We start from the raw sequence: 26,685 nt of genomic DNA, 5'->3' as shown, positions 1-26,685 counted from the left end.
CAGCTCTGATCTCCAGCATCTGCAGACCTCACTTTCTCCTTCAGAAAAGATTTACAAGGATGTTGCTAGGGTTGGAGGATTTGAGGTATGGGGAGAGGCTGAACAGGCTTGGGGCTGTTTTCCCTGGAGCGTCGGAGGCTGAGGGGTGACTTTAGAGGTTTACAAAATTGAGGGGCATGGACAGGGTAAATAGACAAAATCTTTTCCTTGGGGTCAGGGAGTCCAGAACTAGAGGGCATAGGTTTAGGGTGAGAGGGAAAAGATATAAATGAGACCTAAGGGGCAACTTTTTCACGCAGAGGGTGGTACGTGTATGGAATGAGAGGATGTGATGGAGGCTGGTACAATTGCAACGTTTAAGAGGCATTTGGATGGGTATATGAATAGGAAGGGTTTGGCAGGTTATGGGGTGGGTGCTGGCAGATGGGACTCTATTGGGTTGGAATATCTGGTCGGCAGGGATGGGTTAGACTGAAGGGTCTGTTTCCATGCTGTACATCTCTATGACTATGACTAAAAGATCATGCGACACAGCAGACAGCTGAACTTGTGTAACTAAAGTGTGCCTAATTCGAGAGAGATTTATATTCTGACTGGAGTTATTAAATTTGAAAACTTAACATACGACCTGATGCAAGATAGAATAAATAGATTGAATGTTTTGTCTCTGAATGTTTGCTCCAATTCTGCGAACATTTGATGTAATTAATTGATTCTAGTGCCCTCCTGTGGTGTGAGGTTCTATTTTGTACAGGACACTGTTTGTCACAATACTGTCTCCAAATTTCCACTTCTTTCACTTTTATACAGTTGTAAAAAGCCTAATTTTGCAAATTGTTTTTTTATTATTCATTTGAAGCCCACCATTTCCAAAGCTCAGTTTGTCATTTTCACATTTCATTCACTTATTTCTGCTTTTTATTTTTGTTTTCTTATGCTGTTCATATTTTTGTGGTCTCCTATCGATTCAGGCAGTTGGTCTCAGTTCTGTACTCTCTTAGCAAACAAGCAATCCATCTTGATGCAGCCAACTCTAATGGAGTCAAAGCACTTTAGGCACAATCTATAAAGGCAATGGAAGTCAGACTATTTTAAATAGACAGGACACATGAGACTAAAATTTTCCCATTGAACAATTCAAATAAATGCTACACCAGGAATTATGCCACTATTAAATACTCTCCCGTTTTGACTTAACTCATTTTGAGGTGAGGTGAAAGATATAAGAATATTCTTCTTCTGCTGTTTAAAGGACAATCTACACGAATAGTTATTGAGTAAATGATAACAGCTGAAATCTTCTTCCAAAGTGATTTCAATGATCTGCGATGAAAACTGTGACATTTACTGGCAAATGCCTGTAATTGCATATTGACTGGTAATAGGGGATTCCATAGTGAGAGGAACTGACCGGGGTTTTTGTGGCAGCAGGCGGGACTTAAGGATGGTGTGTTGCCTTCCTGGTGCCAGGGTTAAAGACATCACAGACAGAGTGCAAAAAATCCCCAAGGACGAAGGTGAAGAGCCAGAGGTGGTGGTACATCTCGGCACAAATGATGTTGGGAAGAAGAGGAGGAACATACCACAGCGGGACTTCGGAGAACTAGGAAGAAGGCTGAAAAGCAGGACGTCCAAGGTGGTTATCTCCGGTTTGCTTCCAGTTCCTTAGACTGGAGAGGCCAGGAACAGGGAGATAATGGACTTGAATGTGTGGCTGGGGAACTGGTGCAGGAAGCAAGGATTGAAATTCTTGGATCACTGGGATATGTTTTGTGGTAAGCATAAATTCTACAAGAGAGATGGTTTGCACCTTAATAGGTTGGGGACCAGCATTCTGGCAGGCAGGTTTGCTACTGCAACACAGCTGCATTTAAACTAAGTAGCGGGGGAGGGGAGGGGACAAACTCTATGTTTAAGAAGGAAATTGAAGGGAAAGTTAGAACAAGGGAAGTCAAGAAAGACAACTATCAATGCGACAGAAAACTCAGAAAGGGATCATGCTGTAAGGTTGAGTGAAATGGGAGTTGATGGCAAGGGTGAGGGCAGTGATAAATTAAAAATACTATACATGAATGCATGAAGCATTAGAAATAAGATGGATGAGCTTGAGGCTCTTTTGGAAATTGGCAGATATGATATTGTGGGAATAACTGAGATATGAATATTGAAGGCTACACGTGCTATTGTAAGGGCAGACTGATGGGCAGAGGGGGTGGGGTGGCCATGTTGGTAAGGGATGATATTCAGTCCCTTGCGCGGAGGGACCTAGAATCAGGGGATGTAGAGTCAGTGTGGATAGAGCAGAGAAATACTAAGGGTAAAATGACCCTCTTGGGAGTTATCCACAGGCCCCCAAACAGTAGTCTGGATGTCGGATGGAAGTTGAATCAGGAGCTGAAATTGGCCTGTTGCAAAGATGTTACTACAGTTGTTATGGGGGATTATAACATGCAGGTAGACTGGGAGAATCAGGATGGTATTGGACCTCAAGAAAGAGACTTTGTGGAGTGCCTCAGATGGATTCTTAGAACAGCTGGTGCTGGAGCCGACCAGGGAGAAGGCAATTCTGGATCTGGTATTGTGCAACGAACCAGAATTGGTCAGGGACCTCTAAGTGAAGGAGCCATTGGGCAGTAGTGACCATAATACAATAAGCTTCAATATGCAATTTGAGAGGGAGAGGGTACAATCGGAAGTGACAATATTTCAGTTGAATAAAGGGATCTATGGAGCTAGGAGGGAGGAGCTGGCCAAAGTTCAATGGTGCAATATCTTAGCAGGGATGACCGTGGAGGAACAATGGCGGATATTTCTGTGTATAATGCAGAAGTTGCAGGATCAGTTCATTCCTAAAAGGAAGAAAGATCCCAGGAGGAGGCATGGGCGGCCGTGGCTGACGAGGGAAGTTAAGAAACATATAAAGTTAAAAGAGAAAAAGTATAACTTAGCAAAGATGAGTGGGAAAACAGAGGACTGCGAAGCTTTTAAAGAACAACAGAGGATTACTAAGAAGGAAATACGCAGAGAAAAAATGAGGTACGAAGGTAAACTGGCCAAAAATATAAAGGATAGTATAAGTTTTTTTTTAGGTATGTGAAAGGCAAAAAAATGGTTAAGACTAAAATTGGACCCTTGAAGACAGAAACAGGGGAATATATTACGGGGAACAAGAAATGGCAGAAGAATTGAATTGGTACTTCAGATCTGTGTTCACTGGGGAAGACACAAGCAATCTCCCTGAGGTAACAGTGGCTGAAGGACCTGAACTTAAGGGAATTTATATTTGCCAGGAATTGGTGTTGGAGAGACTGTTAGGTCTGAAGGTTGATAAGTCCCCGGGGCCTGAAGGTCTACATCCTAGGGTACTGAAGGAGGTGGCTCGAGAATCGTGGATGTGTTGGTGATTATTTTCCAGAGTTCGATAGATTCAGGATCAGTTCTTGTGGATTGGAGGGTGACTAATGTTATACCACTTTTTAAGAAAGGTGGGAGAGAGAAAGCAGGAAATTCGGGAATTGAACCCGGGTCTCTGGCGCTGCGAGGCAGCAGTGCTAACCACTGTGCCACCGTGCCACCCACCAGTCTGACCTCAGTGGTGGGAAAGATGCTGGAATCTATTATAAAGGATGAAATTACGACACATCTGGATAGTAATAACAGGATAGGTCAGAGGCAGCATGGATTTACGAAGGGGAAATCATGCTTGACTAATCTTCTGGAATTCTTTGAGGATGTAACTCCTGAAGATGGGTGAGGGAGATCCAGTAGATGTAGTGTACCTGGACTTTCAGAAAGCTTTTGATAAAGTCCCACATAGGAGGTTAGGGCGCATGGTATTGGGGGCAAAGTACTAACTTGGATTGAAAGTTGGTTGGCTGACAGGAAACAGAAGTGATAAACAGCTCCATTTTGGAATGGCATGCAGTGACCAGTGGGGTACTGCAAGGATCCGTACTGGGACCGCAGCTTTTTACAATATATGTTAATGATATAGAAGATAGTATTAGCAATAACATTAGCAAATTTGCTGATGATACTAAGCTGGGTGGCAGGGTGAAATGTGAGGAGGATGTTAGGAGATTACAGGGTGACCTGGACAAGTTAGGTGAGTGGTCAGATGCATGGCAGATGCAGTTTAATGTGGATAAATGTATGGTTATCCACTTTGGTGGCAAGAACAGGAAGGCAGATTACTACCCAAATGGAATCAATTTGGGTAAAGGGGCAGTACAGAGAGATCTGGGTGTCCTTGTACACCAGTCAATGAAGGTAAGCACGGAGGTACAGCAGGTAGTGAAGAAGGCGAATAGCATGCTGGCCTTCATAACAAGAAGCAAAGAGGTGCTTCTGCAGCTGTACAGGACCCTGGTGAGACCACACCTGGAGTACTGTGTGCAGTTCTGATCTCCAAATTTGAGGAAAGACATTCTGGCTATTGAGGAGTGCAGCGTAGGTCCACGAGGTCACTTCCTGGAATGGCTGGATTACCTTACACTGAAAGACTGGAGCAACTGGGCTTGTATACCCTTGAGTTTAGAAGACTGAGAGGGGATCTGATTGAGACATATAAGATTATGAAAAGATTCGACACTCTGGCAGCAGGAAACATGTTTCCGCTGATGGGTAAGTGCCGAACCAGAGGACGCAGCTTAAAAATACGGGGTAGACCATTTAGGACAGAGATGAGGAGAAACGTCTTCACCCAGAGAATGGTGGGTGTGTGGAATGCTCTGCCCCAGAGGGCAGTGGAAGCCCAGTCTCTGGATTCATTTAAGAAAAAGTTGGATAGAGCTCTCAAGGATNGGGACTACCTTATGCTGAAAGACTGGAGCGACTGGGCTTGTGTACCCTTGAGTTTTGAAGACTGAGATGGGATCTGATTGAGACATATAAGATTATTAAAGGATTGGACACTCTGGAGGCAGGAAACATGTTTCCGCTGATGGGTGAGTGCCGAACCAGAGGACACAGCTTGAAAATACGGGGTAGACCATTTAGGACAGAGATGAGGAGAAACTTCTTCACCCAGAGAGTGGTGGCTGTGTGGAATGCTCTGCCCCAGAGGACAGTGGAGGCCCAGTCTCTGGCTTCATTTAAGAAAGAGTTGGATAGAGCTCTCAAGGATAATGGAATCAAGGGTTATGGAGATAAGGCAGGAACAGGATACTGATTAAGGATGATCAGCCATGATCATATTGAATGGTGGTGCAGGCTTGAAGGGCAGAATGGCCTACTCCTGCACCTATTGTCTATTTACTTGATTCTTCTGCCTTCAGAAAATCGAAATGGAAATGTGGACTGAACAATTTACAGTAAGATTCTGATAAAGTAAAGTTTGTACAGGGGATGTACAGGCAGAACTGTGAATTTTTGTTTTACGTAATTTTTGCACTCCCACAGTTGTGTACGTCAGGTCAAAGAACGTGCCCACTTTTGCTGACTGCTACATTTGTGTTTCTCTACTTGGACATCTCACCATCATGCTCTGGGTTGTCTTTTACTCTTGGCTTATCTATTTCTGGTGTTTGATTTGGTGGGACAAGGAGCCTTCATTGGCTGCTGGATGTTTTTGAGGAGGTAATTAAGATTGTGTGGAACATTAAGCCCTCATTACCTTCTTTCCTTGACATGAACAGAACAAAGCCTTGGCGGTTTCTACCACAGGTGAGCAATTAGTGCGCTCTCTCTCTCAAGTTGAATTATGACCAGTATATTCACCATGTTCACTCATAGTTTATAAAAACTCATTTCCTAAGTGTTTGAATACTCATTGTACTTTTTTTTTCAAACTAACGTCAACTGCTAGATTGCTTGTTTGTTTCATCAATGACCTTGGCCAATAATTTTCACTGCTGAGTACTTCAACCCAAAATTTTCCATCTATTCATATTAATGAATGAGAAGATCGCAGGCTGGAAGCATAGAACTTGTTTCATTTTGCTATGTTCTTCAGGGGCTTTTAAAGTATAACATGTTAACTCTATCTATAGAAATAAGCTGTTCTATTTGGTATGTGTAACCATCAGATGATTGACAAATAGTAATATTATTTTCTGACCCAACCCATCAATAATCCTTAAAATATCAAATGTATAGAAAATTAATAATTTATAAAATAAATCAAATCTTAAACGTGCTAACATAGCATAGGAAACAGTGTCCCTTTTGTCCTCCCCTTCCACCCCAGTGCCCTTCACCATTCCCATTACTTCCAGCACAACACCAGCATTAAACTGTCATCTTTTGTTGTTCAGAACCATTTTTTTTAATATATCCATCTAGCCCACATCTATTCCCCTTACCATGGTACCTTGTCTTTTTATCTTCAATCTTCCAATATTTGAAATACTAGATGGTAGGATCATTGCATAAGACTTTTATATCTGTGATATTTTCTACATCTGGCAGAAAGTCACTTTGTCAACAGCTGTAATTTTGTCTTTAGCTGCAATGCCAAGAAATTAGTCTCCTTTATGACAGAACTGAAACAGGCCCTATTTTTATTTTCTCACTTGTACTTCTTGAGTACAAGGCTTTTCCATCTCCAGCTTTTTAGCCCTTCGTTATTCACCCTTTCATTCTCCACATGTACTAGACTTCACACTTGCCCTCCTGCTTGATAGAGAATGGCCATTGTACTTCACAAAAGTTTGATAAATTTGCATCTACTTGTCAAATCCCTTGCAACATGCTTCACTGGCAATTTTCCCTGCATTTAACACCTCCACAACACAATTGCATTAATAGTGCATTAAAACATTTGGAGATAAAAAAATAAAGATCTAAAACAGAAGATGTAGATATTTTCCTATGAAATAAAAGGAACTGTACTGTGGTAACAGGTCTTTGATAACATTGAAGTGAAATGCTTCATATTAAAAATATACTGCTTGTGTTTTTCCAGGAATCCCTGAAAAGGAGAATGTGAGCAGCAGTACACTGTGTTCTGTGTCAAAAAACAAGGTATATGATCACTTGTTTCCTGGTGGAATTGAATCTTTACTGGCCTCTTCAAGCCAACATTATTTTTATATTCTTGATTTAAATATGTTTTAGAAATTTTGGCATAATTGAACAAGTGTATATAAATAAAATCAAGCTTGTGTAAAAGCAACAGCCTTTCAGGAGATACAAGGCCAAGAGTAAACTTTCATGTGCATAATGGAAAGGCTTTGGTGATAATGGGCTGAGTCAGTAGGTGGCAGGGTGACACAATGGTTAGCGCTGCTGCCTCACAGCACCAGGGGCCCAGTTTCGATACCAGCCTCTGCTGACTGTCTGTCTGGGTGGAGTTTGCACATTCTCCCCGTGGCTGCGTTGGTTTCCTCCGGGTGCTCTGGTTTCCTCCCACAATCCAAAGTCGTGCAGGTTGGGTGAATTGGCTGTGCTTAATTGCCCAAAGTGGTCAGGGATGTATGGGTTAGGGGCATTAGTCAGGGATAAATGTAGAGTAATCGGGTAAGGGAATGGGTCTGGGTGGGTTACTGTTTGGCGGGTCAGTGTGGACTTGGGATGAAGAGTCTGTTTTCACACTGTAAAGATTCTATAATCTATGATTGACATTACTGGGCTGTCAGTCCCAGTACTGAGATGGGAAAGTCCAAGCCAGATCGGAGGCTGTAACTGAAATATGATCATGCACCTTCTAGTCTGCTTTGGTCATGTGACCTATACTATGGAGGGGACATGTTTAATGTCTTCTCTTCAAGGAAGGCCAAAGCAGCTTGTTGATGAAGCACCACATCATCTAACATCCACTCAATTTACCACTGATGCTCAGTAGCTGCAGTGTTGTCCTATCTATAAAATGCACTGCATGAGTTCACCAAGGCTCCTTAGTCAGTACCTTCCAAACCCACAACCACTTCCTTCTAGAAGGACAAACCTAGAACATAGAACAGTACAGGACCTTCCGGTCCTCCATTTCTGTGCTGACCATGATATTCTAAACTATTCTCATCAGCCTGCACATGGTCCATATCCTCTATTCTCTGCCAGTTCATGTGTTTGTGTTAATGCCTCTCAAATAGGATAGCAACATTTGCTCCTCCCTTGGCAGTGTGTTCCAGGCACCTACCATCCTCTGCGTATAAAAAACAAACTTGCCTCGCACATCTCCTTTTAAACTTTACCTCTCTCGCTTTAAACCTATGCCCCCTATTATTTGACACTTTCACCCTGGGGGAAAAAAGCCTCCAACTATCGACCCTGACCAAGTCTGTCCCGTTTTTATATACTTCTATCAAGTCATTCCCTCAGCCTCTGCTCTCGCTAAAACAATCCAAGCTTGTTCTTATAGCTAATACACTCAAATCCAGGCAGCATTCTGATGAACCTCTTCTGCACCCTTACCAAAATCTCCACATGCTTCCGATAGCATGGTGACCAGAACTGCACGCAGTACCTCAGATGTGACCTAACACAGCTGCAATATGACTTTCCAACTTTTTACTCAACGTGACGACCGGCGACTGTAAGGTCAGGCCCCAATCAAATCGGCCTGTTTTTGCATTATACACGTTTTTCATGCACATTTTCCATTTCCTTCAATCGGTCATTGTCATGTCCAATTGACCCTTACTGATTAACCATTAATGGTCTAGCTTGAAGATAGTACAGGGGTCAGCTCAGTGGTTTGCACTAACGCCGAACAGTGCCAGGGACTCTGGTTCAATTCCTGCCTCGGGCAACTGTCTGTGTAGAGTTTGCACATTCTCCCCGTCTCTGCATGGGTTTCCTTCCGGTGCTCCAGTTTCCTCCCACAATCCAAAGATGTGCAGGTCAGGTGAATTGACCATGATAAATTGACCATAGTGTTAGGTGCATTAGTCAGGGGTAAATGTAGGGGAATGGATCTAGGCGGGTTACTCTTCAAAGAGTTGGTGTGGACTTGTTGGGCTGAATGGCCTGTTTCCATACTGTAGGGAATCTAATCTTGTCATTTTTTAAGCTCAATGCTACAACCTTATCAAAAACCTTGCTGAAATCCAATTAGATTACATCAAAAGCATTGCTCTCTTCCATACACCTGGTCACCTCTTTGAAAACTTCAATCGCATTAATGAGACATGGCCTCCCTTTAACTAAACCACCCTGACTGCCTCTCCAAAAACAGATTAATTCTGTCCCTCAGAATCACTTCCAATAGGGTTCCCACCACTGAGGTTAGACTGGCCTTGATTAATGATACCATGTTAGCTGTCTTCCAGTTCTCTGACACATCTGTTGTCATAGAGGAATTCAAAATTTTTGCAAATGCCCCTACTATTTCTTCCCTTGCCTCACTCAACAACCTGGGATACTTTTCATCTGGCCATGGAAATGTACCTACCTTTAAGCCTGTTAGATGACTCTGCACCTCCTCTCTGTCTATGCTAATTTCTTTAATTAACTGGTGAAATTTTAATTCAATAAAAAAAAGTCTGGAATTAAGAGTCTTGTGATGACCATGAAACCATTGCTGAATGTTGGAAAAAAAAACCTATCTGGTTCATTCATGTCCTTTACGGAAAGAAAGTGCATTTCCTACCTGATCTGGCCTACATGTGACTCCAGACCCACAGCAATGTGATTGATTCTCAACTGCACTTTGAGTAATTAGGAATGGGCAATAAATGCTGGCCTAGCCAGTGATGCCCTCATCCCATGAATGAATGAAAAAAAAATCAGTCTTTTTTTTTCCCTTCACATTTTCCCTCACTGAACACCCAACCAAAGTATCTAGATTAGTGGTGCTGGAAGAGCAAAGCAAAGGAGGCCATCTGGTGTGTTCTATGGTGGAACCGCTCCTCCTGGGAGCAGATACGGTGGAGGCGGAGGAATTGGGATTACGGGATGGCATTTTTGCAAGAGGTAGGGTGGGAAGAGGTGTAATCCAGGTATGCAAGAGGTAGGGTGGGAAGAGGACAGGAACCCTACTTACTCTGGCTCCACGCACAAATTACCCCTGTGGTCCTTAATGGACCCTATCCTTTCCCTCATTATCCTTTTATCCTTAATGTACCTGCAAAAACACTTAGGATTTCTAGCATCTGAAATATTTTGCTTTGTCGTTTGAGCTGGTTTCTGCGAATATTGAGCTCTAGGTTTGAGTATTATTTTCAGCATGTCTGAGTTCATAATTGCTACATGTTTCTGAGAATCGTTTGTATCTTTATCTTGAGTGATTGCTGTGCACTAAATGCAACTTGATATCTTGGATCAAATACCACAGTTCAATTAACTAATCAATAAAGTGATTTCCAGCTCTTTCATCTGAGAACAGGGCTGTGGTGCAGTGATAATTTAACACTGGTGTCATTTTCTGCGTACAATGACAGCTGCTCTTTTTTTAAAAAAGTCATCACATCGACTGTTTGAAAGTTAAACATGGTATCTGTAAGTTAGGTTTGAACTTAATTGTTTCCTTTTTAGAAATGATTTTCAAAAATATGTTTGGTGTTCCCAATAACGTTTGCAGCTGATTCAGAGATGTACTGTTAGAGCTCTTACTTTTCAAATGTCTTGTTTTGTTTTAAGACTAATTTGTTTTGTGTGTGTATCTATAAAGTTCTATAGAATAATTTTTAATTTAAACCAAACATAAATTAAACTCTTGCAGTGGATATTCAACTTTGAGGGACCATTTTAATATTATGAAGTCCTCTATATGAGATGATGATGATGAAATTCCTTAATACCAATTTTTTGTGGTAACTAAGACTATTGGGAGAAGCTAAGTTAATCTATCTGTAAGATGTATTGAGAAGGAAATCTTGCCAGCCACCCAGAGCAGCAGCATGGGGAAATTAAGACTTGCTCGCAATTATTTTCCATAAATTTATCTCTGCAATTTACATCTCAACTTTTACATCACAATTTCACAGTTAACAAATTGCTTTTCAGATATCATGGTAAATTTATCTTTAACTGGCCATGTTGAACAGGATATAAATCCCTTGAAATTGTGTTATGCTGGGTCAAAGTCTGGGTTAAAGATAGCCAATGCAAATCCATGAAATTTACATCAGTTTAAAGCAAAAACTAAAGGGCCGAACAGTTATACAATGACCTTTCAACTCAGATGGGAATTCAAATCCAGGTTTGACTAAGAACATCAAAGCCTTTCTGCCCATCTACTAACTGTAAAGATGGGCAAAAATGAGTTTGGATAGGGAATACTATTTGATTAAAAAATATTGTTATTCTCTGCTGTGCTGGATATGATTCTGAAGTAGAGTTTTGAAAAGAGTAACAAAGAGGTGATGTAGTACTTAGAATCTGTTCACTGAACTGCTGCCTACTGTCTGGTGGATCCCACCAGCTCAAAGCAATACAGACAGCAGAATTGTTCTTAAATGTGATCAGACATTTTTCCACTCTACTGCCAACTGTTGCATGTCTGTGCTGTACTCTGAATAGACTGTTCAGACTGCTTACTTCTCTGCCCTGCCCATTTTCACAATGCCATTTTCAATTTGCACTGGTCAAATTGCCATTGCCAGTCAATGCAAATACAGTACCATGGGATGGGTTCTCATTTGCAGTAGATTTGGGTGGAGACCAGTATTTGTGCATCGAACAATACTGGAACCGACATAGTCATTGAACTGAAACTGCAGCATCCCCCAAAAGTCAAGAATGGAATTAGGGGCCACGATAGTGTCTATTACAAAATGCTGTTTCTAGTGCCTGCAATATTCACTAGTGGAGGGAAAGTGGACAGGAAGGGCCCTGATGAAGGGTCACCTGACTGGAAATGTTAACATTTTTCCTGTCTTAACAGATGTTGTCAGTCCTGCTGAGCTTCTCCAGCTTTTTACTCTTTCTTTTTCATTTGATTTCCCGTGTCAGCAGTTCTTTGTTGTCTATTATGGACAGAAATCCTGCTCTCCCCTCAATTGAGACTGGTTTAAACCATTTAAAAACTAAGGACTTTCAAGGCTGAAACTTGACTTTGTTTTTTGAAGTGGTATACAGGTTACTGATGCCTTCAGAAACAGATCTTCTGATCAGAGGTGGGTAAAAGGTAGCTGCTCCATTGCATCACCTCAGCCTTGTAAGACACTGAATGGAACAATATGGGATGATATTTGGTAAGTGTCTCCATTTTGCAAATGATAGGAGAGCCTGGCAGATCAGTGTAAAACAGTTGGGCTGCTGCAGTTGATAGCTCCTTCATTCAAAAGGATTCAGCCCAGTCTCCTCCTGAGATTGCCAGCATCACCAATGTAAGCTTTCAATGAATTTGATTCATTCTATATGATGCCAAGAAATGGCTGAAGGAACTGGATAATGAAAAGGTTATGGGCCCTGATGATGTACTGGCAATAGCTGAAGACTTGAGCTCCAGATCTAGCCATGCTCATTGCCATATTATAACACCGGCATCAATCCAGCCATGTGGGAAATTGCCTAGGTATGTCCCATCCATGAAGTGTGACAGCCCAACACAGTTGATTATCGCTCTATTTGCCTTCTCTGTTATCAGCAACTTAATGATGCCACTGAAAATGTTTTCAGGAATCATTTTCTTAACAACAACTTGCTCCCTCAGTCAGGCCCACTCATCTCCTGATCTTCTTACAGTTTTGTTCCATAACTAGGCACGAGTCCTGAACTCAAGAGAAAGTGAGGATAATAGTCCTGGATGACACCAAGACAGCATTTGATTGAGTATCACATCAAGGGACCCTAGCAAAACTGGAATCGTTGGGAATTGGGAATGATTTCTGCCGTTTGAAGAAATCCCTTTCAGAAAGGAAGATGGTGTTTGTTGGAGGCTGGTTATCTTAACCACATACCATTTCTGCAGGAGCTCTTCAAGGTGGTGTCCTAGGACCAACTATCATCAACAGATGCATCAATTACCTTCCCTCCATCATACGATCAGAGTTAGAGATGTTCATTGAGCAATGTGTGATCCACATGTCTGGATAAATGTAGCGCTAACATCATTCTCTTGAAGAAACATGACACCATGCAGGACAAAGCAGTCCACCTGACTGGCATTCCATTTATCACTGTCAACATTCATTTCCTTCAGCACTGCTTACACTGGCAGTAGGTGATTTACTACAGTAACCTCACCGAGACTCCTTCGACACCACCTGTCACCCAGAAGGACAATGGCAGCAGATGTGTAGGAATGCCACTACTTATAAGTTGCCTCAAAGTGTCATGCAATCCTAACATGTAAATATGTCAATGTTCCTTTCTTGACCTCAAAATCACCAATCTGCCTGCTGCTGACACCTGTCCATGACAGTGTCAGTAAGCATGACCACTTGTGGACTTTAAGTTTAGTCGTCTTAGTGCCACATAACATGTATTCGAATATCACCATGCTGAATGGGACAGATTTTGAGCAGATATAGCCACTCTAGACTGGGCATCCATGAAGTGCAATGGCCATCAACAGTAGAATTGTGCTCCAGCACAATCCGTAACCTCATGACCCAGCATATTCCCCACTCGCCCATTACCAGGGATCAATCCTGATTCAATGGAGAGTGCAGGACGGCAGGCCAGGAGCAGCACTGGGCAGACCTGAAGATATTGGCCAATCTGGTGAAGCTACCAAACAGGAGTACTTATTGGTGAAGAGCTTATGCTCGAAATGTTGACTTTCCTACTTCTTGGATGCTACCTGTACTGCTTCTTGGATGCTACCTGACCTGCTTTTCTAGTATCACACTTTTGACTCCGGACTACCTGCACGCCAAACAGCATAAGCACCAACAAATATCTCGCAACCAACCGATCAGATCTAAACTCTACAGTCCTGCCACACCCAATCATGAATGGTGGGCAATTAAACAACTCACTAGAGCAGGTGAAGGTTCAACAAATCTTCCCATTCTCAATGATGGAAAAGCCCAGCATATCCGTGTAGAGATAAGGCTGAAGTTTTCACAGCAATCTTCATCCAGAAGTGGCAAGTGGATAAGCCATCTTGGCTTCTGCCAGTGGTCCCCAGCATTTCAGATTCCAGTCTTCAGCCAATTCAATTCACTCCATGTAATATCAAGGAATGGTTGGAGATGCTGGTTATTGCAATGGCTATGGGCCCTGACAACATTCTGGCAATAGTACTGAAGACTTCTGTTCCAGACCTTGCCACTCCCCTAGCCAAGTGGTTCCAGTACAGTTGCAACACTGGTATCTATCCAACAATGTAGAAAATTGACAAGTGTGTCCTTTACATAAAAAGCAAGACAAATCCAACCCAGCCAATGACTGCCCCATTAGTCTACTCTCGATCATCAGTCAAGTGATGGAAGATGTCTTCCACGCTGCTATCAAGCAGCACCTGCTCAGCAATAACCTTTTCAGTGATGCTCAGTTTGGGTTCCACCAGATTCACTTAGCTCCTGACCGAATTTATAGCCTTCATCCAAACGCTCACAAAAGAGCTGAATTTCAGAGCTAAGATGAGAGTGACCGCCTTGACATCAAGGCTGCATTCAACGGAGTGTGGAATCAAGGAGCCTGACCAAAACTGGAATCAATGGGAATTTGAGGGCAAACTCTCTTCTGATTGGAGTCATACCTAGCATATAGGAAGATGGTCATGGATGTTGGAGGTCAGTCATCTTGGGTCCAAGAATTCTCTGCATGAGTTCATCAGGCTAATGTCATAGGCTCAACCATCTTCAGTTGCTTCACCAATGACCTTCCCTCCATAAGGTCAGGAGTTGAAATGTTCACTGATTAGTGTTCAGAACCGTTCCTGACAACTCAGTTATTGAAACAGTCAGTGTTCAAATGTAACAAGATCTGTATCTAAACTTTGGCTGACTAGTAACATTTGCCCAACATAAATGCCAGGCTATCTCCAATGAGACAATGTAGGCACTGCCCCTTGGTATCAATGACATTAACATTACTGAATCCCCCACTGTCAACATCCTGGGGGTCACCATTGATCAGAAACTCAACTGGACTCACCATCTAAATAGTGGCTACAAGAGCAGGTCAGAGACCAGGAAAACTGCAGCAAGTAACTCACCTCTTGACTCCCCAAAGCTTACTCACCATCTACAAGGCACAAGTTCAGAATGTAATGGAATACTGCCGGCTGGCCTGGATGGCTGCAGCTCCACTAACACTCCTGAATCTTGACACCATCCAGGACAAAGCATCCAGCTTGATAGGCACCACATCCACAATCATCCACTCCCTCCACCATTGATGATCAGTAGCAGCAGTGTACTATCTACAAGATGAACTGCAGAAATTTACCAAAGATCCTTTGATAGCACCTTCTAAACCCATCTTGAAGCTCAAGGACAGCAAAAACATGGAACACCATAACCTGCAAGTTCCCCTCCACTCTCTATCTTGACTTGGAACTATATCGCTGGCTCAAAAATCCAGGAATTTCTTCCTAATGGCATTGAGAGTCAACCCTCAGCAGGTGGACTGCAGCCGTTCAAGAAGGCAGCTCACCACCACCTTCTCAAGAGTAACTAGGAACAGGCAATAAATGCTAGCCAACCAGTGATGCCTACATCCCACAAGCGAATTAAAGGATGAGCTGCAGACCTTAATAGTTATATCTCAAGAAACCTCTACATTTCACGGAGTACTGCTGCCCCTTTTCCAAAACTGGGCAGTTGGCTCATTTGGCGGATGTAGCCTTGCAGAGATGGGCATTTCATAGCAGCAAAATGACTTTCTCCCTCTCTCCCAAGTGTAACCTCCTGTCTCACGGACCAGATCCAATTAGTGCAATATCAGAAACCCTGGGTATCCTCTCGTCCTTTTCCCACTCGTTCCCTTCTGTCAGGAAAGTTTTTCTGTTTGCTGCAGCTAGCGCCTACGCCTCTCCCTCACCTCTTACATGCTAAGCGTACAGCCAGTGAAAAGTATGGGTTCCGCTGACTGCATGCTAGAATTATAGTAAGCAGCCAGAACAAATTTTGCATTATTCTTGGTGCCTGGTTTTGATTGTCATTAAGTAGCTAGTCCCTGTATTCATGTCCCAGTATGGATGATTACAAAGTTGAAATGCAAATATTGCGCTGTCCCTTTAGGGAGTGATTACTGACCACCTGAGGACAGTAAGCACCAATTTCTGAAATGCCAGACTGCACGGAGATTTCATTCATTATGAAATGCAGAAAAACTGATCATTTGTGGGGTGTAAAATGACATTCAATTCCAATGGAAAGGTGTATGTTTTATGATTCACTTTTATATCTAAATTAATCCTATAACACCACAGAAATGGCATTAATTTTAGCTTGTAACATTGCTGTGTGTCACTCTCTGGAAGAGCTATTATTAGTGAATAATTCTGCTATCCCCATAATTAAAGGAAACATTGAAACTCTAATTCTCGAGTCATAGAATTGTAGCAACTTTACCAATCCATATTATAGATTATTTATTTCTATTTTTGAACTGTTTGCTTTGTCAGGTAATTAATGAATATAAGCAGGTGCTTTCACAATACCAGAAGGGAGCTGATAAAGGTTATGGGTCAGGTACAGGATTACAGTACTACAACTTCAACTTCCAATCTCAGTCTCTTCAAATAGAATGGTGGAAGTTGCCCTCTATGTAACACTGATTCACACTCCAGGGTTCGTGTTAGAAACATTAACAAAAGCTCTGATGGAACAAAGATTCTTGTAGCATAGCATCCCTGCCTCTAATCCAGAAGACCGGGGGTTCAAGTCCCACTTGCTTCAGAGGTGTGTAATAATATATCTGAACAGGTTAACTAAAAATATCTAAACTGACAGAATATAGTGGGCGGCACGGTGGCACAATGGTTAGCACTGCTGCCTCACAGCGCCAGAGACCCGGGTTCAATTCCCGCCTCAGGTGACTCTCTGTGTGGAGTTTAAACATTCTCCCCGTGTCTGCGTGGGTTTCCTCCGGGTGCTCCGGTTTCCTCCCACAGTCCAAAAATGTGCAGGTAGGTGAATTGGTCATGCTAAATTGCCCGTAGTGTTAGGTGCAAGGGTAAATGTAGGGGAATGGGTCTGGGTGGGTGCGCTTCGGCGGGGCGGTGTGGACTTGTTGGGCCGAAGGGCCTGTTTCCACACTAAGTAATCTAATCTAAGTAATCTAACATAATATAATTTGTAAACAGCATAATTTGTGAATCAAAACAGGACCCAATGCCGTTTTTTTTTATTTTTTTTGCATGTTTCTAGGCCACATGCAGTGTAGGAAATTCACTTTAGGTGGCCTACATTAAATGACTATCACATTGGCCTCAAGCTGTTTTTCTTTCTGTGCAATCTTATTTAGTGAGTCTTTGAAGCATCTCCATTATCTTGTCCCTGTGTTCACAATTGGATATTGTTTGCCTATGCAATGTTGTTATACACAAATGAAATATTATAATGTTTTGCACATCAAAAACATGTCACAAAAAAATCTTCTAATAGAAAATTTCTGCATGAGTACAGGGACCATGAAAATCCAAATTAAGAAAGCACACTGAACATGAATGAATTGTTTTTGTCAATCTGGTAAGTCTGTACCGCAAAAACACTTCTCAAGATCCATTCCCCTCCCACTTTACTGCCTCTGTCAGAGAGAGAGCCAGTGAATTGGCCACCAAAAGTGTTCTGTCACCACTTGTTGGAGATGGTCAAACAATTAGGAAATGTGTAACATTAGGTTTTCCTTGTCTTGGGGACAGCATTTGAAAACCGCTAAGTACTTTGATCACTGTAAATGATTTCCTTAGAGAGGTCAAATTCACGGTCTTACACTGGGGTCTTTATATTGATTTATGTAATTTGTGTTGCCTGTAATGAATTAGACTTGGGTTGTTTTCCTTGGAGCAGAGCAGAGGAGAGGTGAGGGAGGGAAGTGGCACGTTTGAGATGTATAAAGTCTGGGGACATACATCAAAGGGATGGGGAAGAAGGTTTAGAGGAGTTGAAAGGAAAACTATTTCACTCAGGGTACTGGGAAACTGGAACTCACTGGCTGTAAGGGTAGTAGAGGCAGAAACCCTCTTAACATTTAAGAAGTATATAAATGAAGACTTCTGATGCCAAGGCATACAATGCTATGGGCTGGAAAATTAGATTAGAATACTCTGATTCTGGTTTTTGACAGGTGCAGACCTGATCTGCGCTGTAGGCTTCAGATTCTGACCCTGACATTTCTTAGTTACTGTTACAGCCAGTCATTTTTAAACACAAACTGTTTTTTCTAATTAAATTCATAATCTAAGTAGATAGCGAGATGAATACTTCAGTTATGTGGATAAGGTAGAGAAGTCCTTCTGAAGAAATTTAAGTTTAAAAGGAGATCTGGTAATGGTATTCAAAATCTTGAGCAGTCTGGATAGAGTAGATGGGAGAACATGTCCTTGTTTGTGGAAGGAGAGAGACCAAAGGCCACAGATTTGAGGTAGTTCATAAAATAAACAATGGTGATATAAGGAAAAATGTTTTCATGCACCAAGTAAGTTAAGATCTGAGTGTGTGGTACAGATCGATTCAGTCAAAGCATTCAAATGTTATTTTGATAATTAGTTGAAAAGGAACCCTGTACAGAGCTACAGAGAAAAGACGGAGTCATACTAGGTAAATTGTTTCTTTTAGATAGCTAGCACAGACATAGGCCAAATTATCTCCTTCTGTGCTGTAACCATTTTGTTATTTTGGGTGACACGGTGGCTCAGTGGTTAGCATTGCTGCCTCACAGCACCAGCGACTCCAGTTCAATTCCAGCCTCTGGCAACTGTGTCTGTGTGGAGTTTGCACATTCTCCCCGTGTCTGCATGGGTTTCCTCCGGGTGCTCCGGTTTTCCCCCCACAATCCAAAGATGTGCAGGTCAGGTGAATTAACCATGCTAAATTGCCCATAGTGTTCAGGGATTTCTAGGTTAGGTGCATTAGTCAGGGGTATGGAGAATGGGTCTAGGTGGGTTACTCATTGGAGGGTCGGTGTGGACTTGTCGTGCTAAATGGCCTGTTTCCACACTGTTGGGATTCTTTTTTGAGAGCACATTCTAAGCAATGTTGTAATACTGTAGTAGGAAACATTGTTATGTGACTTCTAAAGATAGTGTTTTAAATCACAACTACTGCTATCCTTACAGTACTGAAGTTAATTTTTTCTGCAATATGTACTTGCCTAAGTGGCTGCAGAACTACTGTACATTGATCATCACGTGTAGCCAATTAATATTTCAATGCAGAATTTAAAGATTCAAGAGTTTTCCGTTTGCAAGACTGCTATTTATGCCTTTTATATAAGGTGTGATGATGTTATTTTGTCCTTTTTGTTTTTGAATAGAAGTTGTTAAGACCGAGATGAGTGTGTCTGGGGGTAACAGTTTCGCAATGGAAGAGGAGTGGCCAGTTCTCCCAGTTCTGATTTACTCTAGTTTTTTTTTTTAAGCTGCAGCAGTCACAAGATGTTTTGAGTATCAGAAGTGTTGAAAGCTTCAATATAGAATTCCTGACTTTTTCTGAAATCTCTTTTGGATGTTGTTCCTTCATGCCTGTAAGAATCTAATTGAATTTACCTTTTTGTCAAAGGGTGTGTTTATGGGATGTTACTATTTTGGAGCAATTACTTAGTTACGTTGCTGTATCAGGTCAGTTGTATTCTAAATTCTGCTTTGCTGAAGGCTAAGTGGTTTGACCAGTTGCATCACACCTGGAGCATCCACTTCATCAGCCTTAAAAATAAGAAAAAGTTAGGGTCAACGCTACCTTCTTAAAATATTTTGAGGGGGTTTGGCCTGGTCCATAACAGATGCAAGGACTATTCTAACTTATTTTAAATTACTGAATGTTTATCAGTCACACTGTTTATTGATGTTGTTTTACTGCTAAGGAACAGGTCCATTTTTAAAATTTTTTATGTGCAGTGGATTTTCTCATTAACTAAAATATGTGGCTCTTCTGGTGCTGGCATCATGTCTCTATCCCACGATGGGGAGGTCCAGGTTTCAGTCCCACCAGTTCCAGAAATGTGTAATAACATCTCTGAACAGGTTGTTTAGAAAAATAGGTTAAATTTTATTAAAAATATGACCCATGACAGAATATTTTCCTTCAATAGAATTTCCAGGTAAACAAATTCATTTAGAAATAGTATGCAATTTTTTCCAATTCTAAACAGCACTACTCAAGGAACCCACTATTCACTACTTAACAATATCTTGTAAACTTTTTAAGACCAACTTTTCATTAAAATTCCACGTGCTCTTTTTTTTTTAAAAAACCATCCTCTTGAGAGATCTCTTTCAGGATTTTTTAGTTAGTTTTAAACACTCTTAAGAATATTTAGCAATGTTGCTACTCTAATTGCCAGCTGAGTTGTAAGATTCTGTAAAAGCTGGAGTTGAAATTTCACTCTAGTCACTTATGAAAATATTACATGCTAATTCAGAGCAATGAAAGAGAATCCTCTTCATTATCTTTCCACTTGAGAACATTTATTCAAATGATTGTTGAGATGGGTCGTCTTGAATTATATCTGTTTATTTGTTGTATCTGATGCGATTTTAAACTTTGTTCCTCAGACAGATATTACAGTGGAGAAAATTTCTGTGGCATTCAGTCCTGAATGTTTTGGTCCAGAGAGAGAAAATTCTGCATTGTGCAATGTGTTAATTTGTTCAGGTTTATTTTAACCTTGCTGAAAATGTGTTGCTGGAAAAGCGCATCAGGTCAGGCAGCATCCAAGGAGCAGGAGAATCGATGTTTCAGGCATGAGCCCTTCTTCAGGAACCAAGGTTATTTTAACCTTGGCCTTGGAACTAGCAAAAATCCAGGTTTAGTCAAAGCAGATAGAATTGTTTGAAGTTTTAAGGTATTTGCAACACTCTGGATTCGTTTGGGCAAGAAAACATTAAAGAAATTTCAACATTGGAATCTGTGATCGTAGGAGGTCTGATCTTTTGGCTTCTTAAAATGTCATCAGTAATAATCTGCTCAGTATAACATCACATTTTAAATAGGTAGTTATTGATGAACACCCCACTGTTTGTTCTTTTTTTTTTGCAGACTTGGTGGGAAGTGTTAGAGGGATTAGCAGCTAATACATTTCAGCCTACTGAAATGTTGAGTGCTCCTTCTGTCTGAAGTGGGAGTTGAATTTCTTCTGGCTCATGCAAGTGTATGACCTACCAAGCTGCAAACCATCAGCCCTTAGTTTCGAGTGGGTGTACTAATGTACTGTTTTTGAAAGACAAGTTGTCCAAAACTTAAAATCTGTATTAGAAGACTATACCAATGCTTAAATTACTAAAGCCCAACTGAAAATTACTTTATTTGGTTCTTAATTCCAGCGATTTAGTTTTGGTGAAGAGATGTTAGTTTTTGAGATTCTTGCATTAAATCGTTTGCTCATAGAGTTTTAACTTCCACCAATATTTCTAGATACCTAAGCATTCTTTCAAATGTTTAGAATATTTCTGCTGTTTGCAGGAGGTTTTAAGTTTTATGATCAGATGTCTCCTCTAGCTCTGCCCCCCTCACACCCCCAAGAAAGAAACTCCTATTCCTAGGAATTTTACAAAACAAACACTGTTTCTCGAGATATTACATACCATACTTACTTTTTTGCATTACCATTTTAGACCTGTTAATGTTTTTTTAATGCACAATTGTATTGACATTTTCATTTTGTTTTAGTTTTCCCATGTTTATCTTTCAGACAGCAGTTATTGAAAATCGTGTCCCTCTACATCCAGTTAAAACCATTACTCAGGTAATGGGAGTTTACAACTACTTTATGGTGAAGATTGTTTAAATTAATATACACCTTTTTTTTTTCTGAAGGTCCTACAATGTCAAAGCACAACATACTCTTAAAGTAACATAGAATCCCAACAGTCACTAAGAGTAGTCAAATGCTTAGCATAATTTAAATTGGGATCCTAATTTTGTTGGTTCAGAATAAATTGTGGAGAAGTCCTACTGATGCCAAAATTTATAACTTTTTTAGAAGGTTCAAATATGAAGTTATTTTATAAAGTATTGGTTCTAAAAGGGTTAATGTTGAATTCGGCACTAAATTCCAACGATTCTGATTCTGTCATTTTGGTTTGGGTGGTGATAAGGCTGAATATCTTAGAATCTCATGGAGTCAAAAGACTTTACATTTGATAATCAACCTGTTCTGACACATCATACATCTCTGGAGGAAGCAGGACTTGATGTCAGATGTTTAGACCCAATGATAGGGAAACAACCTCTGCGCTACTACACGCCTTGAATCTTAGCTTGAATCCCTGTGGAGCTACTTATAAGTTCACAGATCTCCTCATTGTTTAATGAACTGAGTATATCTTTATAATTAACTATTTGGACATTCCTCCAAGACAGGTGAGGCTGGAACATGAAGCTTCTGGCTGAGTGGTAGGGTCATGAAATTCCAATGAAATCATGTATGGTGAAGAACAACAGGTGTGTCCAAATGAGGTGTGAATGCTGCATAAAACTCTCCACAGTGCCAGTGTTCAGGCCTTTCATTACAGAGAGAGACAACTGGTGGTGAGTTTGAACTGAGGGTTACAAACCTCTGAGATGCAAGGTTCAGAAGGCAGGACCTCCTGGTGACCTCCACCAGTGCATGGATTGAACCTACACTGTTGGTGTTGTTCAGCATTGTATTCCAGCTGTCTAGCCAATTGAGCTCACTATTTCCCAACAATGAGTTACAGTGCAGAAATATTCTGACCAATCTCTTCAGATGGCAATGCACATCCTGGAGCAAGTGGTACTTGAACCCACACCTCCTGGCTAAGAGGTAGGGACTTTACCACTGTACCACAAGAGGCCTCAAAAACTAATATAAATTGTCTAATTGCCATCAATCATTAAACTACATCTTGTTAAGACTTTACAGGATGATTCTCTACCACTGTCAATGAATTAGGTCCTTCGATCTAATTGAAAGAAAGAACACAGCATCATTTTATCCTTTATTTTATAGATTAGATTCCCGACAGTATGGAAGCAGGCCCTTCGGCCCAGCCAGTCCACACCGACCCACCCAGACCCATTCCCCATATTTACCCCTAACTAATGTACCTCACACTATGGGTAATTAGCATGGCCAATTCACCTAACCTGCACATCTTTGGATTGTTGGAGGAAACCAGAGCAAACCCAGAATGTGCCAATTCCACACAGACAGTTGCCCGAGGTTGAAATCTAACCCGGGTCCGTGGTGCTGTGAGACAGCAGTGCTAAACACTGAGCCACTGTGCCTTATGTACCAGAATAACCTCGTGCTTTTTACACTTTATTTGCAAATGTACTACTTTCTGATAGCATTTTATATGGCTGGAAAATAATCCATGCTTGAGATGTTTCTGAAACCATATATTAAGCCTTTTTTTAAGAGGCTCTTAAGATACAAAAATATTCTTATTTACGGAACACAAATGTTAAGATAGTGGAAGTGCTCCTTGCTAATAGTTGTGCCATAGTCAGATTTGAATCAAGACTGCATTTTATCAGGTGTAACGTTATGATATGTACTCTGAGCAAAATTGAACTAATTGGCAATCAACAAGCAGATTCTGCGGTTGGAGTCAAACCCAGCACAAATCAGAAGTGGAGATGTTCAGTGATGATTAGAGTTCAATTCCCAACAATGAGTTACAATGCAGAAATATTCTGACCAATCTCTTCAGATAATAAAGCATGTTCAGCAAGAACTAATGTCCAGGCTTGGGCTCATGCTAGCCTGTAACATAGCACACAAGTGCCAGGCATTGACCATTTTTAAAAAGAGTGAATTTAACGATCTTCTCTTGACATTGATTTGGCATTGCCATCACTGAATCCCTCACTGTCAACATCCTGGGTCACCGTAGACTAGAAAGCTCATTTGCTCCAATTATATAAATAGAGAGACTGGGAATTCGATGAGTTACTAATCCTGATATCTTAAAGCTCGTCTGCAAGGCACAAGTCACAAGTGACAGATGAGTTCAGCTTGATTAGCACTCGAGAACTTCAACACCATCCAGAGCAGCCCACTTGACCACCACCCCAATTATATGACTGTGGTCAAATGACAACTGCAACCGTGGTTCCTTTGACAACATCTTCCAAACCTGTGACCTCTATCATCTAGAAGAATAACAGTAACAGATGAATGGGAGCACTACCACTTGCAATTATCCCTTTTGAGTAACACCATTTTGACTTTGAAATATATCACTGTTCCTTCACTGTTGATGGATCAAAATCTTGGAACTTGTTCTCTCGAAGTATTGTGTGCACCACATGAGCTACAGGTCATGAAGCTCGCTCATCATCATCTTTATGAGGACCATTAGGGATGGGCAGTGTATGTTGGCCTTACTAATGATGTTCACGTCCCATGACATAATTTTAAATTAATATTTGGTATAGTCAAATATATTAAGTGACTGAATTCCTTGAGACTGGATTGTATCTTTTCACCACCACCACATTAGGTTCCATCTGAAAAAATCCTTAGAGCTGCAAAGGTTTTACGAAGTGTGATACTATCTCAAGCACCTCACATGATTAGAGATCGGAAATACCACCTGAAGACCTACAAGTGAGTATGGTGTTGATCATTTTTGAAATTTTAAAAAGGTCCCTAGTCTATCTGGCTCAAATGGGATTTATATCCATGCTGCTGATGTTTTTCTGAAATAAACAATTCCAATGCCTCCCCCCCCTCCCTCCACCACAATGGTTTGTGTACCTAATTGCAAAGTTGTTTCTGTCTCTCTCTTTCCAAAACTAATTTTCTATTGCTCTCTCTTCCAGGCTTCTGAAAGCCAATCCATGGTTTTCTTGCACATAATCTCTCTTGAACCTTTCCCTACTTTTGGATAACACTGGTCTGATGCTTTATAACCTGAGCCCCTGAATTGTCTTTGTTGTGGACCAGATCAAACCCTTTCAAAACACATCAAGGAGATAGCCTAGATCCTAACCTTTATCTTAAAGTCCAATGTAAGGTGCTGTGTTCCAGAAGTGATTTGATTGATTGAACTACCAGGCTTTTAAAAAATAACACACTTTATTCTTATCATGGTCAAAATACAATTGAGAAAAGAATTGGCATAACTTTAACTCTGTTGAAATACTTAACAAAATAATATATTTTAACAACAACTCATCAATAATTCCAATATAACAGCATCCCATGAACACATCTTTGGCAAGGGTAAATTTGGAAGAACAGATTTGCTCACATGCTATCTGCAGTCCAGGAGTAAGGAAAAACTGAACGAATGAGTCTAGCAGCAGAGACCAAACTAGAGTATTTTGCATCTGCAAAGAGTTGTATCTAGCAACCCTAACTCCAAAAACCACAGCTTCAAGTGAAAGTAAAACCTAAAACCCGAGGTCTGTGTTAGCCTGACTCCACTCACTCATGCTAATAAAAAAAATCCAAAGGCATTTTGCTTTGCTTTGTTTCCCGTGGAGCAGACACCTCCGCACCAGTTTTACTACACCAGGAGAAGTAGAACAATCAAATCCCTTTCAAAGGAGCATCTCGCCACATTTTATTGTTACTCATGTTTATTAGGATCTAGGTTAACAAAGATTAACAATGGGAACTGTATCCGATTTAAATCACAAAAGTAATAAAAGGTCTGATAGAACTCACCCTGCACCTTAAGTGTTTCCCATTCCTATTTCTCATAATTCTCCAAACGAACCTACCGTCAATATTTAACTAGACACTTCCCCCGCAAAACCAACCATATAATAATAGCAACTAAAAATGTTTGAAACATTATAATTTTTAAAAGCCCTCACGATAGCCCTGCAAGCAGGCTGTCTTCATTTGGGCTGGTACCATCAGGAGGAAGCATGGTGTTGCCTCTTCTTGTCTTCACCTTAAAAATACTTTTGTTTATGAAGACTATATGGCCCAGATTTTCTGATCACTGGATAGTCATTTCTACAACATGCACTGTTGCGTGTCAGGGTCCTGCTGAATGGAGTTGCAGACTCCAAGGGACTTGCCCGTAAATCTAAAAGTTCTGATCAGTTAAAGGTGTACCTGCATCCATCACCACCTCTGGAGGTTCAATCCACAAATGATATTTCTTCAAAGAATCTTGATTGATCTTCCTTAATGATTAGATTATTAGATTAGATTACATTACAGTGTAGAAACAGGCCCTTCGGCCCAACAAGTCCACACCGACCCGCCGAAGCGAAACCCACCCATACCCCTACATTTACCCCTTACCTAACACTACGGGCAATTTAGCATGGCCAATTCACCTGACCCTGCACATCTTTTGGACTGTGGGAGGAAACCAGAGCACCCGGAGGAAACCCACGCAGACACGGGGAGAACGTGCAAACTCCACACAGTCAGTCGCCTGAGGCGGGAATTGAACCCGGGTTTCAGGCGCTGTGAGGCAGCAGTGCTAACCACTGTGCCACCGTGCCGCCCACCAATGCTTTTGCGATTTGTCCTAATCTCTTACCTGGGACCCTCCTGAAAGTATCCATTTAAAATCACAGAATTCAAAGGGTTCTACTTCAGTAAAATTAATATTTGCCCAGGAAAGAGTTAGCTGATTTAAAAACCTCGTACAACTTCTGGGAACTATTTAACTGGCCCCCATCCTCCCAACTTAGTAAATATGTCTGGAACTACACCTTCCCCAGACTGACACGACATTGCCTTCCCCTTTCAGAGCCCTCACCTCATCCCACTGGTTCTGACAACCCCTGATTTAGGCTAAACATTCCCCTC

At 41.2% G+C, this 26,685-nt stretch overlaps 1 protein-coding gene across 3 annotated transcripts in view; it reads left to right on the top strand.

Moving 5' to 3' along the window:
- The window catches only part of rapgef4a (Rap guanine nucleotide exchange factor 4a), a 291,278-nt gene that overhangs the window by 148,330 nt on the left and 116,263 nt on the right, over positions 1-26,685 (top strand). Inside the window, exons 6-9 of one of the 3 annotated variants that reach the window (XM_043693617.1) lie at positions 6,905-6,963; positions 19,360-19,464; positions 21,628-21,681; positions 24,407-24,513. In XM_043693617.1, the coding sequence (XP_043549552.1) occupies positions 6,905-6,963; positions 19,360-19,464; positions 21,628-21,681; positions 24,407-24,513 (325 nt within the window). The remainder of the gene's footprint in view (positions 1-6,904; positions 6,964-19,359; positions 19,465-21,627; positions 21,682-24,406; positions 24,514-26,685) is intronic. The other 2 variants (XM_043693618.1, XM_043693619.1) reach the window with 2 other exon arrangements.

Source organism: Chiloscyllium plagiosum, chromosome 7, assembly GCF_004010195.1.
Source record: "Chiloscyllium plagiosum isolate BGI_BamShark_2017 chromosome 7, ASM401019v2, whole genome shotgun sequence".
NCBI lineage: Eukaryota > Metazoa > Chordata > Chondrichthyes > Orectolobiformes > Hemiscylliidae > Chiloscyllium > Chiloscyllium plagiosum.
The sequence above is the reverse complement of the archived record's forward strand: the minus strand, read 5'-3'. Positions and strand labels throughout refer to the sequence as shown.